General features: G+C 25.2%; 3 protein-coding genes across 3 annotated transcripts; all 3 read right to left on the bottom strand.

Annotated features, from left to right (window-relative positions):
- Nucleotides 1-243: 243 nt before the first annotated feature.
- LOC105836122 (odorant receptor 24a) lies at nucleotides 244-7,554 on the bottom strand. Its single transcript, XM_036284391.1, has 7 exons — nucleotides 5,499-7,554; nucleotides 4,805-5,078; nucleotides 3,459-3,927; nucleotides 3,257-3,356; nucleotides 2,970-3,089; nucleotides 2,268-2,426; nucleotides 244-897 (listed from the first exon to the last, which is right to left on the bottom strand). Exons 1-7 carry the CDS (start codon nucleotides 5,553-5,555, stop codon nucleotides 844-846), a joined length of 1,233 nt encoding a protein of 410 aa, XP_036140284.1. The 5' UTR covers nucleotides 5,556-7,554; the 3' UTR covers nucleotides 244-843.
- LOC118644799 (odorant receptor 43a-like) lies at nucleotides 6,636-11,688 on the bottom strand. The gene is made up of 6 exons (XM_036284393.1): nucleotides 11,194-11,688; nucleotides 9,593-10,061; nucleotides 9,391-9,490; nucleotides 9,102-9,221; nucleotides 8,088-8,246; nucleotides 6,636-6,709 (listed from the first exon to the last, which is right to left on the bottom strand). The coding sequence occupies exons 1-6, from the start codon at nucleotides 11,372-11,374 to the stop codon at nucleotides 6,656-6,658; spliced, it is 1,083 nt and encodes a 360-aa protein (XP_036140286.1). The 5' UTR covers nucleotides 11,375-11,688; the 3' UTR covers nucleotides 6,636-6,655.
- A 112-nt stretch (nucleotides 11,689-11,800) lies between these two features.
- Nucleotides 11,801-16,266, bottom strand: LOC105836124 (odorant receptor 43a). Its single transcript, XM_036284392.1, has 5 exons — nucleotides 15,763-16,266; nucleotides 15,580-15,679; nucleotides 15,267-15,386; nucleotides 14,920-15,075; nucleotides 11,801-14,289 (listed from the first exon to the last, which is right to left on the bottom strand). Exons 1-5 carry the CDS (start codon nucleotides 16,209-16,211, stop codon nucleotides 14,236-14,238), a joined length of 879 nt encoding a protein of 292 aa, XP_036140285.1. The 5' UTR covers nucleotides 16,212-16,266; the 3' UTR covers nucleotides 11,801-14,235.
- Nucleotides 16,267-17,307: the final 1,041 nt, after the last annotated feature.

Here is a 17,307-nt window from a genome sequence, read left to right as displayed (position 1 = left end):
TAGTCTATATACAATACCAAAAAAGAATTAAAATATATCAGTTGATGAGACAACTGCTGCAAGAATCTATTATTCCTTCTTTCTTTGTTTCTAATTCTATACAATTTTCGCTCATTATTATCGGATAATGGATTGAATAACTAAAAAAGTTTTGAAATTTAAAGTAAGATAAAATAAAAAAATATATAATTTATTGTATTACTAAAATCCCCATAACAATTACTTTTTTAAGAATGTACGAAAGAGGCGTGGTGTAGCAGATAGCACACTGGTCTTTTACACTGAAGATCCGGATTTGATCTCGGCCAAAACCAATTTATTGTTATACATAGAATTTTCAAATCTAAATTTTTTAAAAATTTACAGATGACACTTTACTTAGTAATGCGTTTATTATTGCATTATAATTCGTATTAATGCAAAGTACAAAATATCTCAAACTATCTTTTTCCACTTATATATTTTCATACTTAAAATGATACGTAAGTCAATTTTATTTAAATAAAACATACAATAATTGAATAAAATTAAACTTAAAATTAATCCTTAAATTACACAAAACAATTTTTATTTTTGACAATTAATTTATTTCTTTAAAATCAAACAACTGTTATTTAAAATTTTTTTTAAATTAAATATATACTTTATCTTAATTACTTAAGATACTTATTTCCGAACTAAATTATTCTTTATTTAAAATTAAACAGTTAAAAGAATTTCTTTACTCTATATATTTAAGAAAAATAGATATTTATGAAGGATTCAGGTTTGAATTTAGTTTTAGATTCCATCCATTATTCAATAAAATTTTCTAGTTATTTCTAAACAAATCTCATTTCCTTATTAACTTCTTGTTGTATGCAAAACTGATACATAGCCAACTGATGTTTTTAATAACTGAAAATCAAATTATTTTTTAGTAATACAAATAACATTAAAATGAAAACATTTGGATTGAGCCGTCTTTATAGGTAAAACTAAGGGAGAGGTGCATATAGTGCGAAATTATTGTCTGTTTCTAGTAAACCTGATTGATCACTCACAGTTCTACAGAAAGGGATGTCATTTTTATGTCGTCTCTTTTTAATGAACCAATTGGTCACTTTTTGTGACCCAATTGGTTCTACTAAACTTAGAAAAATGTCATTTTTATATCATTGTCTTTTTTTAGTAACGAATTCCACATTATATACTCTCTCGGCATCACCGAGAACAATAGCATGCTCAATCCAGATGATTTTAATTCAAAGACAAATACTAATCTAATACTCATAAGAAAGAAAAGTCGCCGATATTGTTATAGATCTTTTCAGTAACAATCTCTTATTTCTTGAAAACTAAATATTACAATACATTAACACTTATAAAAACATGATTAGTTTATACAATTAAAAAATTATGAATCTATACTTAAAACATATTTATAACTAGTTTCTGTAATGCATGAAATCACATAAAACTAAATTTTTTAAATGTAGAAATATAAAATTTTGATATTTTTTACAAATTGCATATATTAAATAGAATACATATCATTTTACATATCTGTTGCTTTCTAAAAATTTTTTTGCTTATAGGTTTTTTTATTATATTTCTCACTGTGCAATTTTAAATAAAAATCGCTATAAGGCATAAACCGGTATACTTCTCTTTTATTGGGAATTTATTTTAAATATATTGATGCGCATTTGAATTAATATGTTCTATTTTATTTTTTTTAAATATTTATTTTTAAAGTAAATTATACATATTTTTTTTAGTTTGCAAAATATTTTATTATTAAAACATAATGTTTTGATTTTATAAAATATTTTGTTACAAAGAAATGAATTTTATTACTTTTTAGATGCATATTTTTGGTTATTTTTAATGTTTTTTTACAACATCAATTATTGTAAAAAAATTATTATAAGATACAGTCAAAAACACAAAGTTTAATCGGATCATAAGACGTCTTAAAAACATCTGAGGATATTTTGAAAATTGCTACACTCTTCTATCTGATAAAAGACAAGTGTTTAGTTCAAATTTATTTCTAAAGTTTTATTGTTAGCTGTTTAAGAAGTATAGAGCAAAATTAAAGTAGTATAATTGTATTGGCGACTTTCCTATATACAATTAAAAATTAAATATTTATTTTAATAAACAAAAATAAAAACAAAGAATTTTTTTACATTTTTAAACATTGTATAAATTAAGAGATATAAAAATTTTGTACTAAACTAATTTTAATGCAATAATTATTGTGAAGTATTAAAATATCTTACACTGCAAAACGTTGTCATCGTTAAAGGGAATATTTTTCCAGCAGTAAGATAGACCGGTTTAGAGCCTCTTATCATTAAAAGCAATAAGTTTTGTGTTATTTTTGGATTCAAATTGGTATACCATTTATTACTGTATGCCGCATAATATATTTTATTAGTCTTAAAAGCATAAAAAATGTTTTAAATTGCGATATTTCTAATAATAATTGAGATATTAAAAAATTTTTTTAGCGGGTTATGTCGTTACTAAACTACAAAGTCTCTGATGAAAAGGAGTGACAAGGATAATTGGTTCGGTTTGCTTTTTATAGCTGTACTGAACTGCAATGAATTGGTGTAATAAGTTGAAGTAAGACAATTTTTTTTTCTCATTCTAATTTATTGTAATAGCTCAATGCAATTATAAAAACAGACCATTTATGAATTAAATTTAGCAACTTTGCGCAACAGCATGTGAAGAGGATATACCGGCAGTGAAGCTAATTTTGGATTGCTGACCAGACTAATAGATTATCGGTATCTCTCTTTACATACTCTTGAGCTGTTGTGTCTGAAATTATTGTTCTTGTGATAAATCAAGACAACTAATGATTTCTAGGGTTTTTTCTTTCACTTCTATAAAAATTCAAAAATCGAAATGTTTTAGAAAATTCGAGATGGTTGATCATTTTATTTAGAGGAAAATATATATATTTAACTTACCTGAGCAACCAAGATCTCTCCAAGAGCGCAATACAAGCACATATGTGCAAATATATTAATTACGGTGGAAACAAAATATATTAAATGAGAGAACGATATATCATTTCCTTCATCAAACAGCTAATTAAATAATAAAATAATATAAAAAACATAGAGGTTTCTATATTAATAATAGTTCAAATGTAGTAAAATGTAATGTTAATATTAAAGTTATTTTTAAAAATTAATTCAAACTCTACAAGTATTTATATATATAAGCTTTAAAATATTTACTACAATACACTTACAGTAATTATTTGGAAACCATAACAAGCGAAGTGCAATGCAAAATATACAAATAAAAAGAGAAGAATTATATTATAAGTATCTTCAATGATATCAATAGCTCTATAAAAATAGTCTGCATAAATAATCTTACATATGTATAAATAAGTATAATTGTCTTGATTACTTAATGCAAGTAGCTTATTTGAACTATAAAAATCAAACCTAAGTAAGCGGATGTGTCTTATTATACAACCTTTTAGTATTTTATGAGAATTTATATATTTATCAAATCTTGTTATACGATTTTTCAAAATGTCTAACTGACCACATATATGGAAAATCAGTAGTCCAAGAAAATTATCAATTCCGGTATAAGCCATCATAGCAATAACAATATAAATAGATTGGCTAATAAATGTTAGTTCATACTGTGGACTTTTTGTTACATCGTAAATATAATGAGTTTGTAGAGGCATTGGTTTGCCTGGATCGGTAATGTTAGTCGTAGTTCTCATCGATATTCCAAAGCAAGGCAGAATGATAGCAAAAAACACTGCTGCTCCCATTATGCAATATGCGAATATAATAATTATGCGTGCACTATGTGCCCTTCTGATCATTAAACTTCTTTCTTGTACATTTTTTAACTTTAACCAATCCTCCACGATCATATTTATAATTGGTGCAATAGCTTAAAGTCAACAAATAAAATCAACATAAAAAAACTGTTAAAAATATTAAACTAAAAATATTTAATAGGTAATTATTGAAACGACAAAAGATTACTACACTAATGTGTAATCAAAATTAGGGGTTTTATTTAAAAAATTTTAGATAATTTTAATACGATCTTTATATTATTATTCAAGGTTGAGAGACAAGTCTTTTCTTTTATCTATAGTAGGAAATGAACACAGGTTCGAAGAGCCATGAGACATTCCTCCCTGCTCTCACTTCCCGCGCGTTGCCTCATGGTTTAGAACCGGTGTTTATTTCCTATTATTTATTCTTATTCTTTTTATTTTGTTTTATTGAGACAATTAAGAGCTGAAGTTCGTTAATTCATGAACATTTTGGATTTGATCTAGACCAATTTTCAAGAAAATGTGTTTCTTATACATGCTATCATTTCTGTTACATGTTATTATAAAAAGAATTGACATTTATTTTACACGTATGTTTTTAAGCGAGATTTTTATAAGCGTACATAAAATGAACGTTTTTAAAACGCCCAAATATAAATATATTTTAAACGTCCAATAATATTCTAAAGACATTTGAATTACGTCCATGGACAATGCAAAATAAAGACCAAAGTTGGACATCTATTGGATGTTTTTAAAGTTGTTTCTAAATGTCGTTTCCAAATTGTCAAAGTGTTACATTTTTTTAACACTTTGACTGATTTTACATATAATATTGTATTAACATTATATTCTAATATATTTATTTTGTATTAAATTAAAACACAAATTTGAGTGTAGAATTTGAGACATATGCAATGTTAAATTTAACACAAATTTTTCAACTCTATATGGTTCAAATAAATAATTGAAAATTATATCTACCTTCTTTCTTCCACCAAAAAATTACGATTTTTATCGAACAACTTATAGCCGGTAAGGTAAATTGCAAATTGTCCATCATTAGCACTATATCTCCATAAATTCTTATTAATGAATGTATAGATGGAATCAGAACGCCACACGTTATTGCCAAAAGAGCGACAAGCACTCGAAAATTGCACATTAACTTTTGTCGAAAATTTTGTGCAAACTTGGGCCAAAGACCAATTATATTTAAAATAAAACGATTTAATTTCACAGCCCATTCGAAATCTACCTGCAAAAATCTAAATTAGTCCAGGTTTGTTTCAAAGATTATTTGTATAAATTTTAACAATACAAAAGTAAAATTTTAACAATACAAAAGTAAATTTTAACAATACAAAGGTAAAGTATTTAAAGCCAATTTTAAACAAATATAAAACATTAATCAACTGAAAACACAGAAAATAAAATTTAGAAACAATTTAATTCTTGATTATTTTAAGAAATAATAAATAACGACAACAATTGTTTAATAGTTCATATTATATATAGCTTATGTTCTACAACAATAATTTAATAAAATAATGCAAAATATGATAATAAAAAGCAATAGTTAAAATTTTCTAAATGCTATCATTAATTTTACGAATTGTATTAAAAACTTATATTAAAACTTTTTAATTACAATTATAATTATGAAGACAATAAACACCTCGGTATCCATTATATTTTGAACTTTCCATGTCGAACGTTGTCTATAGACTGACATTTGTTCTTTTCACAAGAATCGATGTAACCTCTTATTCAGTAAAAACCAGTTTTCGCACATGCTTATAATAATAACTTTCGAGAAAGTTGAACGATCCTGCAAAAAATGTATTAACTATTCACCCTCACTTGAAGTTTCCGTCACTCCTATATCGAACTTCGCACGACACATTCGTGAATAAAAATTTAATAATAGGTGGCTGTTGTATTAGCAAGGCAAAGGTAGATATATTCTATAATCATAACTCATAACTATAGATAGTAATATTCTATATACAATACCATTAAAAAAATAAAATATGTTGATGAGACAACTGCTGCAAGAATCTATTATTCCTTCTTTCTTTGTTTCTAATTCTATACAATTTTCGCTCATTATTATCGGATAATGGATTGAATAACTAAAAAAGTTTTGAAATTTAGAGTAAGATAAAATAAAAATATATATATAATTTATTGTATTAATAATCCCCATAACAATTACCTTTTTAAGAATGTATGAAGGAGGCGTGGTGTAGCAGATAGTACAGTCTCTTATACTGAAGATCCAGATTTCATCTCGGCCAAAACCAATTTATTGTTATACATAGAATTTCTAAATCGAAATTTTTAAAAAATTTACAGATGACACTTTACTTAGTAATGCGTTTATTATTGCATTATAATTCGTATTAATGCAAAGTACAAAATATCTCAAACTATCTTTTTCCACTTATATATTTTCATACTTAAAATGATACGTAAGTCAATTTTATTTAAATAAAACATACAATAATTGAATAAAATTAAACTTAAAATTAATCCTTAAATTACACAAAACAATTATTATTTTTGACAATTAATTTATTTCTTTAAAATCAAACAACTGTTATTTAAAACTTTTTTTAAATTAAATATATACTTTATCTTAATTACTTAAGATACTTATTTCCGAACTAAATTATTCTTTATTTAAAATTAAACAGTTAAAAGAATTTCTTTACTCTATATATTTAAGAAAAATAGATATTTATGAAGAATTCAGGTTTGAATTTAGTTTCAGATTCCATCCATTATTCAATAAAATTTTCTAGTTATTTCTAAACAAATCTTATTTCCTTATTAACTTCTTGTTGTATGCAAAACTGATACATAGCCAACTGATGTTTTTAATAACTGAAAATCAAATTATTATTTAGTAATACAAATAACATTAAAATGAAAACATTTGGATTGAGCCGTCTTTATAGGTAAAACTAAGGGAGAGGTGCATATAGTGCGAAATTATTGTCTGTTTCTAGTAAACCTGATTGATCACTCACAGTTCTACAGAAAGGGATGTCATTTTTATGTCGTCTCTTTTTAATGAACCAATTGGTCACTTTTTGTGACCCAATTGGTTCTACTAAACTTAGAAAAATGTCATTTTTATATCATTGTCTTTTTTTAGTAACGAATTCTACATTATATACTTCTTTCTCGGCATCACCGAGAACAATAGCATGCTCAATCCAGATGATTTTAATTCAAAGACAAATACTAATCTAATACTCATAAGAAAGAAAAGTCGCCGATATTGTTATAGATCTTTTCAGTAACAATCTCTTATTTCTTGAAAACTAAATATTACAATACATTAACACTTATAAAAACATGATTAGTTTATACAATTAAAAAATTATGAATCTATACTTAGAACATATTTATAACTAGTTTCTGTAATGCATGAAATCACCTAAAAGTAAATTTTTTAAATATAGAAATATAAAATTTTGATATTTTTTGCAAATTGCGTATATTAAAGAATTAGAATACAGATCATATCACATATCTGTAGCTTCTTAAAATTTTTATGTTTATATGTTTTTTTATTAATATTTTTCATTGTGCAAATTTAAATAAAAATCGCTATAAGATATAAATCGATACTTCTCTTTTATTATTGGGAATTTAATTTAAATATTTGCGTATTTGAATTAGTTTTATGTTCTATTTCATTTTTTTTAATTATCTATTTTTAAAATAAATTATATATTTTTTTTAGTCTGTAAAATATTTTATTATTAAAACGTAATGTTTTGATTTTATAAAATTTTTTGGTACATAAAAATGAATTTTATTACTTTTTAGATGCATATTCTTGGTTATTTTTAATGTTTTTTTATAACATCAATTATTGTAAAAAAATTATTATAAGATACAGTCCAAAACATAAAGTCTAATCGGATCATAAGACGTCTTAAAAATATCTAAGGATATTTTGAGAATTGCTACACTCTTTTATTTGATAAAAGACAAGTGTTTAGTTTAAATTTATTTCCAAAGTTTTATTTTTACTTATTTAAGAAATATAGACCAAAATTAAAGTAGTATAATTGTATTGGCGATTTTCCTATATACAATTAATAATTAAATATTTATTTTAATATATAAAAATAAAAACAATGGTTTTTTTACATTTTTAAACATTATATAAATTAGATAAGAGATATAAAATTTTTGTACTAAATTAATTTTAATGCAATAATTACTGTGAAGTATTAAAATATCTTACACTGCAAAATGTAGTCATTGTTAAAGGGAATATTTTTCCAGCAGTAAGATATACCGGTTTAGAGCCTCTTATCATTAAAAGCAACAAGTTTTGTGTTACTTTTGGATTCAAGTTGGTATACCATTTATTACTGTATGCCGCATAATATATTTTATTATTCTTGAAAGTATAAAAAATATTTTTAATTGCAATATTTCCAATAATAATTGAGATATTAAAACAATTTTTTAGCGATTTATGTCGTCACTAATACTATGGAGTCTGATGAAAAGGAGTTGTGACAGGGATAATTGCTTTGGTTTGTTTTTTATAGCTATACTGAACTGCATTAAATTGATGTAAGTTGAAGTAAGACTATATATATATATATATATTCTCATTCTAACTTATTGTACTAGCTCAATGCAGTTATAAAAACAGACCATTTACGAATCGAAGTTGGCAACTTTGCGCAACAGCATGTGAAGAGGATATACCGGCAATGAAGCTAATTTTGGATTGCTGCCATACAACTACAGTTGTAGAAAAAATGGTGCACATGTTTAGCAGACAATGTAAATCAGTGAATGCTCAATGATTCTTTATTATAATTAGTTTTTTTTCTAAATTCAAATTCACTAAAAGATTAAAACGAGACAAGAATCAATTATATTAAAAAATTGACTTAAAACTTAAAACTTAAAATACTGATCGTTCACTGATCTGCTTGTCTGAACATGGCATATATTGTATTGTATATAGCATCTTCTCTACAGCCAATAACTATACATATATGTTAGCAATCCAAATATTGTTGTGCATTTACGAGACTAGTAGGTTATCGGTATCTCTCTTTACATACTCTTGAGCTATTGTGTCTATAAGGTCTGAAATTATTGTTCCTGTGATAAATCAGGACAATTAATGATTCCTAGCGTTTCTTCTTTCACTTCTATAAAGATTCAAAAATTGAGATGTCTTAGAAAATTCGAGACGGTCATCTTATGTAGAGGAAAATATATATATTTAACTTACCTGAGCAACCAAGATCTCTCCAAGAGCGCAATACAGGCACATATGTGCAAATATATTAATTACGATGGAAACAAAATATATTAAGTGAGAGAACGATATATCATTTCCTTCATCAAATAGCTAATTAAATAATAAAATAATATAAAAAACATAGAGTTTTTTCTATATTAATAATAGTTTAAATGTAATAAAATGTAATGTAAATATTAAAGTTATTTTTAAAAATTAATTCAAACTCTACAAGTATTTATATATATAAGCTTTAAAATATTTACTACAATACACTTACAGTAATTATTTGGAAACCATAACAAGCGAAGTGCAATGCAAAATATACAAATAAAAAGAGAAGAATTATATTATAAGTATCTTCAATGATATCAATAGCTCTATAAAAATAGTCTGCATAAATAATCTTACATATGTATAAATAAGTATAATTGTCTTGATTACTTAATGCAAGTAGCTTATTTGAACTATAAAAATCAAACCTAAGTAAGCGGATGTGTCTTATTATACAACCTTTTAGTATTTTATGAGAATTTATATATTTATCAAATCTTGTTATACGATTTTTCAAAATGTCTAACTGACCACATATATGGAAAATCAGTAGTCCAAGAAAATTATCAATTCCGGTATAAGCCATCATAGCAATAACAATATAAATAGATTGACTAATAAATGTTAGTTCATACTGTGGACTTTTTGTTACATCGTAAATATAATGAGTTTGTAGAGGCATTGGTTTGCCTGGATCGGTAATGTTAGTCGTAGTTCTCATCGATATTCCAAAGCAAGGCAGAATGATAACAAAAAACACTGCTGCTCCCATTATGCAATATCCAAATATAATAATTATGCGTGCACTATGTGCCCTTCTGATCATTAAACTTCTTTCTTGTACATTTTTTAACTTTAACCAATCCTCCACGATCATATTTATAATTGGTACAATAGCTTGAAGTCAACAAATAAAATCAACATAAAAAGCTTAAAAATATTAAACTAAAAATATTTAATAGGTAATTATTAAAACGATGAAAGATTACTACAACAATATGTAATCAAAATTAAGGGTTTTATTTAAAAAATTTTAGATAATTTTAATACGATCTTTATATTATTATTCAAGGTTAAGAGGCGCGTCTTCTTTTTTATTTATAATAAGAAATGAACACCTCTTCTAAGCCACGGGGTAATTAGCGTAAAGCGAAGGAGGAACTTGTTGGCGCGAGGAGGAACTTGGCGGCGGGAACGGGATGACGATGTCACGCAGGGACGCTTATCGAGTGGAACTTATCTTTAATAATATGATAGTTTTAAGTGTAGGAGCACTACTAGGCTCATTAGTCTAATGCATAACAGGCAAGTAAAAAAGATATGCGATTATCTGTTAAAAAAACTATAAATGTAAACGCTAAGTTCTATCCGATAAGCATCCCTGCTCCGCGTGACGTTACCCCGCGCCCCCAAGTTCTTCCCTGTCCCTGCGCGTTGCCACGTGGTTTAGAACCGATGTTTATTTCCGACCATTTATACTTATTCTTTTTATCTCGTTCTATTGAGACAATAAACAGCTGAAGTTTGTAAGTTCGTGAAGATTTTGGATTTGATCTAGGTCAATTCTCAAGAAAATGTGTTCCTTATACATGCTATCATTTCTGTTACATGTCATTATAAAAAGAATTGACATTTATTTTACACGCATGTTTTTAAGCAAGATTTTTAAACGTACATAAAATGAACGTCTTTAAAGCGCCCAAATATAAATATATTTTAAACGTCCAGTAATGTTCTAAAGACATTTGAATTACGTCTATGGACAATGCAAAATAAAGACCAAAGTTGGACATCTATTGGATGTTTTTAAAGTTATTTTTAAATGTCGTTTCCAAATTGTCAAAGTGTTACATTTTTGTAACACTTTGACTAATTTTATATATAAAATTAACCTTACATTCTAATATATTTATTTTGTATTAAATTAAAACAAAAATTTGAATGGAGAATTTGAGACATGCAATGTTAAATTTAACACAAATTTTTCAACTGTATATGGTTCAGATAAATAATTGGAAATTATATCTACCTTCTTTCTTCCACCAAAAAATTACGATTTTTATCGAACAACTTATAGCCGGTAAGGTAAATTGCAAATTTTCCATCATTAGCACTATATCTCCATAAATTCTTATTAATGAATGTATGGATGGAATCAGAACGCCACACGTTATTGCCAAAAGAGCAACAAGCACTCGAAAATTGCACATTAACTTTTGTCGAAAATTTTGTGCAAACTTGGGCCAAAGACCAATTATATTTAAAATAAAACGATTTAATTTCACAGCCCATTCGAAATCTACCTGCAAAAATCTAAATTAGTCCAAGTTTGTTTCAAAGATTATTTTTATAAATTTTAACAGTACAAAAGTAGTCATATTTAAAAAAAATTTGAAACAAATATAAAACCTTAATTAACCGAAAACACGGAAAGTAATATTTAGAAACAATTTAATTCTTGATTATTATATTATTTTAAGATATAATAAATAACGACAACAATCGTTTAATAATATTCATATTTTACATAGCTTATGTTCTACAACAATAATTTAATAAAATAATGCAAAATATATTAATAAGAAGCAATAATTAAAATTTTCTAAATGCCATCATTGATTTTACGAATTGTATTAAAAACTTATATTAAAACTTTTTAATTACAATTATAATTATGAAGACAATAAACACCTCGGTATTCATTATATTTTGAACTTTCCATGTCGCATGTTGTCTATAGACTGACGTCTGTTTTTCTTTCATGAATCGACGTAACCTCGTATTTAGTAAAGCATTTCTCTCGCATACTCTCGATAATAATTATGGGAAGAGAGAGAGAGAGAGAGAGGGAGAGAACAGTCAACCTGTAGCAGAGAATATTAACTATGCACCCTCGTTTTAAAGTTTCCGTCACTTCAATATCGAACAACGTACAAAACATTTGCGGACAAGAAATTTAATAAGAGATGGATGTCATATTAGCAGAAAAAGACGAATATATTCTCACTCACTTTTATAAAAGTCGGCTATAGCATGTAATTATATAGCAAATAGATTATACACATTATATACAATAACATTAAAATATATGTGTTGATAAAAACTGCTGTAGCATTTTATAGTTATTCTATCAGATATTTTCCTTCTTTGTTGTTTACAATTTTATATAATCTTAATTCTAACAGTATTATTCTAAATAATAAAATAAGCTTTAAAATGGCAAGATAATTACTTGTAAGATTTTATAGTGTATTGTTGCACTTGTGCTTCGTGTATTCGGATTTCTTCTTGGATTTCTTGGATGGAATTGTGCGCCTATAATATTCGTACGTGCAAAAGAAATACTATTTGTTTTTTTAAGAAAATTTGCTTTAATGAGAAATACAAAACAATTACAAAACTCGACTTACACTCAAAGTCCAGAAAATATATTTTATCAGCTTGATATATATATATACTTTCCACACACAATAACCGTCGTTGTTATGGGATACTACTTTATATTGATATACCTTAGGTTCAGATTCGATTTTTAGCCAAGAAAATATTTTTTGAAACAAAATTTTTTTCAGTAATTGAGGGAAAGAATTTTTTTATTGACATCAGTTCCGGAATTTTTTAAATACACTGTGTAGTTACCTATAGTATAAGAATCGTCACAAAACATAAAGAAACAAAAATTTAAAATGTAAGTGAAAGTGATTCTATTTGTTTATCACCTTTTATGTATATAATACTTTTATAAAAATGTAATTTGTGTGTAAAAAGTATTTTTATGTGTAAGTGAATACTGGAAAGTATTGGGCGACGCATCATAGTTTTACTGCTAATATCAACAATTTTTAAAAGTAACATTTTGATTAAAAAATTAAAATAAAACATTATAATTTAATTATATATTGCATTCATATAACATATTATTTTATTTTTTAGAGGATGCGCGGAAACAATGCCGAGCTAAGAAGCTCGAGGTGTTGTATCAATCAAACCACAAACCTATATGTAATTCAAGGTCTACAATGTCAGCAGGAGTAATGGAGTAGGAGTAAGAAGTAAGAAATATGAAATGAGATTTGCCCATTTACTGCCGCTTTTTAATTTATTACTCCTGCTGACATTGTAAACCTTGCATCATAAATACGTCAGCATCTAAAAAATATGCTATGCAGCATAAGTAATTTAAATTAGTTATTTAATTTTATTGTTTAAGCTTGTAAATAACAATGTAAAATAATGTAAAGTGTAAAATAATTTTTTAATGAATTGTTTAAATGAATGTTATTACCATTTTTGTTTTGTAATTAATAAAAATTATTAATAATAGATTATTAAAATATTTGTAATCTTTTATTTATATAAAAAAACCGAATACATTGTACTTCATTTTCGTGACAATGAAAAATTATATTTTTATGTCGCCAAACGAATATAGTTTTTGAAACAAAAAAACTGATAATCGACTTTTTAGTTTAACTTTTCTGCTTTTCATTAATTACCTTTTAAATTATGTCATCTTTTTTTTTAATACAAGTGTTTGAAAAAATTACTTTTTTAAAATTTTATTTTAAAGTTGTTTTTTCTTTCAATATTTACAATTTTTTAACCGATATTATCATAATTTTGAGTTTTGATAAGAAACACATAATTAAATTCAGTCTAAAATATATTATAAGTCGACAAAGTTTGTGAATTACACTAACCTCAGTGTGTAACAATAATTAAAAGGAAATATAATATGTAAGCAGACGGTTAATATAAAATATAAGATGTTTTACAATTTATTTGCTTGAAATGTATATTAATTGTAGATTAAAAAACATATTTGATTTTTATTAATCAATTCTTTTAATTAATTTTAATTAAAATCAATTAAACAATATTTCTATTTTATTTAATACATTTTTACAATTATTAAATAAAATAAAAGGTTTTATATTTCGAATGTCAAATAATGCATTAAGATATATGTATTTATTTGCAAATAACATATTAATACTGGTTTAGTTCTATTATATATCTATCAAAAATTGCATGATATTAGCAAAGCTTTACATTTTCCTTACTTCTGTTATCACCTCCTGGTTGTATGCAAAACGGACATGTAACCAACAGACGTTTTTACTAACTGAAATATTTTTTAATAATATAAATTGAAATAATTGATCTTTACTAAAAGTAGAACTTTGTGTATACGTATACATATAAAATTTATTATAAAATAGTAGAAGAAAGAAGAAGAGCCACCATTTTGTTTTATTTGAATAATTCAGTTAATATTTATGTGACATAATTTTTAGCGGTACAAGTTGGTTACCAATAAGATTAAAATGTATGTATCACAGAAAGTATCAAAAATATAAAAATGTAAAAAAATCTTTTGCGCCTGTGCGTCTTGTAAAAAAAAATTAATAGCCGACATACTTCTTAAAATAACGTAAAGAATATACATTTAAAAAACTTTCGGCTACTCGTGCAATACTGAAATGCATTTTTTATGACAACACAATAAACAATGACTAGTGGTCATGTTATGACGTCTAAGGAATACGTAAAGAAATAATTTAGTTATGCTCAAAACTTGATACAAGTATATGAAATGTCGTGAATTTTCCATAACACCACATTTAATCCTCCTTCTCTCCTCTAAACAAAAATTATACATATTAAAACATAATACGAATTTGTTTCTGTAAAACTTTAATTTGAGTGACTTGAGCACTATGTTAATATAGTAGTTATAATCAAAATATTTTACATCGCAGAATGTTGCCATTGTGACAGGGAATACTTTTCCAACGGTGAGATAGATTGGTTTAGAACCTCTAGTCATTAGCAATAACAAATCTTTTATAATTTTTGAATCCATAGTGTACCATTCATTACTATATGCCGCATAATATATATTATTGCACTTAAAAATATGAAAAACACTATTAGATATTAATTATTTTATATTATTTCATATATAAATAATAATTTAATTATTATTATATTATAATAGAAGTTTTTACAGTTAAAACATCTAGTTTATAGAGTTAGTATACAGAACTATGTGACATTCTATTTATATTATTCTGAAATAACTAAAAAATATATACTAACCTGAGCCACCAAAATTTCGCCAAGAACGCAATATAAGCACATATGTATAAATATATTAAAAACGCTGGATATGAAATAGATTAAGTGTGTGAACGACATATTATTTCCTTCATTGAATAGCTAATGAATTTATGAAATAAATGGAAATATATATTTATTCTTATAAATATTAATATTATAATTTTGTAATAATATGCAAATGTAAATGTGTGTAATATTTTTTTGATTATAATGTACTCATTAATGTATACACAATTTAACGATAATTGGATAAACTATTTTCTTACAACGTGTTCTATTAACAACTACTTACGCTAATTAGCCGAAATCCATAGAAAGAGAAAAGTATAACAAAATATATAAATAAAGAGAGAAGTATTGTATTATATGTGTTTTCAATAATCTCAATAGCTCTATAAAAGATATTATGTGTATTAAATATATTCAATACGTATTTTGCGTGAATTTATATACATTTTTTAAATAAATAACAAACCCAAGCAAACGGATATGTTTTGCTATGCAGCATTTTAGCACTTTATGATAATTTTTATATTTATCCAAATGTTGTAAACGATTCTGCAGAATGTTTAATTGACCGCATATATGAAAAATTAGAAGACTGAGAAAATTGTCTATTCCAGTGTAGGCCATCATACCAATAGTTACAGAGATAACTTGACTAATAAATGTCAATTCGTATTGTGGTCTTTTTGTTATGTCATAAAAGTAGTGGGTTTGAAAAGGCATTGGTCTTCCTGGATCAGTAATATTTGGAGTCAGTCTCATTGACATTCCAAAAACAGGCAGTACAACGACAAAGAAGCACTGTACTCCCATTATACAGTAGGAACAAATAATAATTATACGTGCAATATGAGCTTTTTGGATCATTATGTCTCTTTCTTGATCACTTTTTGGTTTCATCCAATCCTTTGCGATCATATTAATAATTGATGTAATAGCTTAAAAAGTAAAAATTTTATCCATATTTGACAGCGTTATTTAATTAATCAACATATTAAATTCAATGCTAAACAGCAAAAAAAGTGTTCAAAAAAGTAAAATAGAAATTAAAAAAAATTTTTCTCTTTTGTTAAAAAATAATATTATAATTTTAAATTAGTAAAAATATTAATTGTTGAATTTACATTTAACGATAAGAGTGTAATGCACATAGAAGGTTAATGTACATAATTTATATACAATTTTCTATTTTTATAATTTTTTTAAATATTTTAATATGCAAAATAAATAAAAGAATCAAATTTTGTTAGTAAAAATTTTATTGTGAAAATTTTTTGTTTTTAATTTTATAAGTTACAGTTAAGGTATATTTTAAACGTTATTTTAAAAAATATAAAAAAATACACCTTTTAAACTTTTCAAGACCAGAGTCCAATATTAAGCTTATAATTAGATTTGCCGAAAACATTATTTGTTTAGCTAAAAAAACTTTTTTTATTATGTATACATTTATTTTGAATTAAATTCATGTTACTTTGTATAATGACATTTTACTGTTGCATATCTCACCTCATACCATATTTTTATAGCTTATATATAATTGCTATCAAAAATGATGTCTACCTTCTTTTTTTGACCACAAAATTATGATTCTAATCGAGCAACTTGCGGCTGGTAAAGTAAATTGTAAATTATCTAGCATTAGCAAACTGTCTCCAAAAATTTTTATTAAAGAATGTATTGAAGGAATTAAAAGGCAGAATAATATTCCCATCACAGCTGCCAATGCTCGAAGATTACATATTAATTTCTGCCAAGAAGTTTGTATATTCTTTGGCCAAAGCCCAAGGAAATCTAAAGTGAAACGATTTAGTTTCACTGCCCATTCGAAATCTGCAGAAATCTTGATGGGTAAAGATTATATAAATAGTTGTACAATTTAAAATGTAAGTTATAATTAGATAACGTATATAAAAATTTATTTTTAATTACATATATGAAGCAAGTTAATAAATATTTAAACTTTTATTTTACTTTTATATAATCATACAAAAATTCAAAGATTATTCAAGAA

Source organism: Monomorium pharaonis, chromosome 3 (genome assembly GCF_013373865.1).
Source record: "Monomorium pharaonis isolate MP-MQ-018 chromosome 3, ASM1337386v2, whole genome shotgun sequence".
In the NCBI taxonomy this organism is placed as follows: Eukaryota; Metazoa; Arthropoda; class Insecta; order Hymenoptera; family Formicidae; genus Monomorium; species Monomorium pharaonis.
The sequence above is the reverse complement of the archived record's forward strand: the minus strand, read 5'-3'. Positions and strand labels throughout refer to the sequence as shown.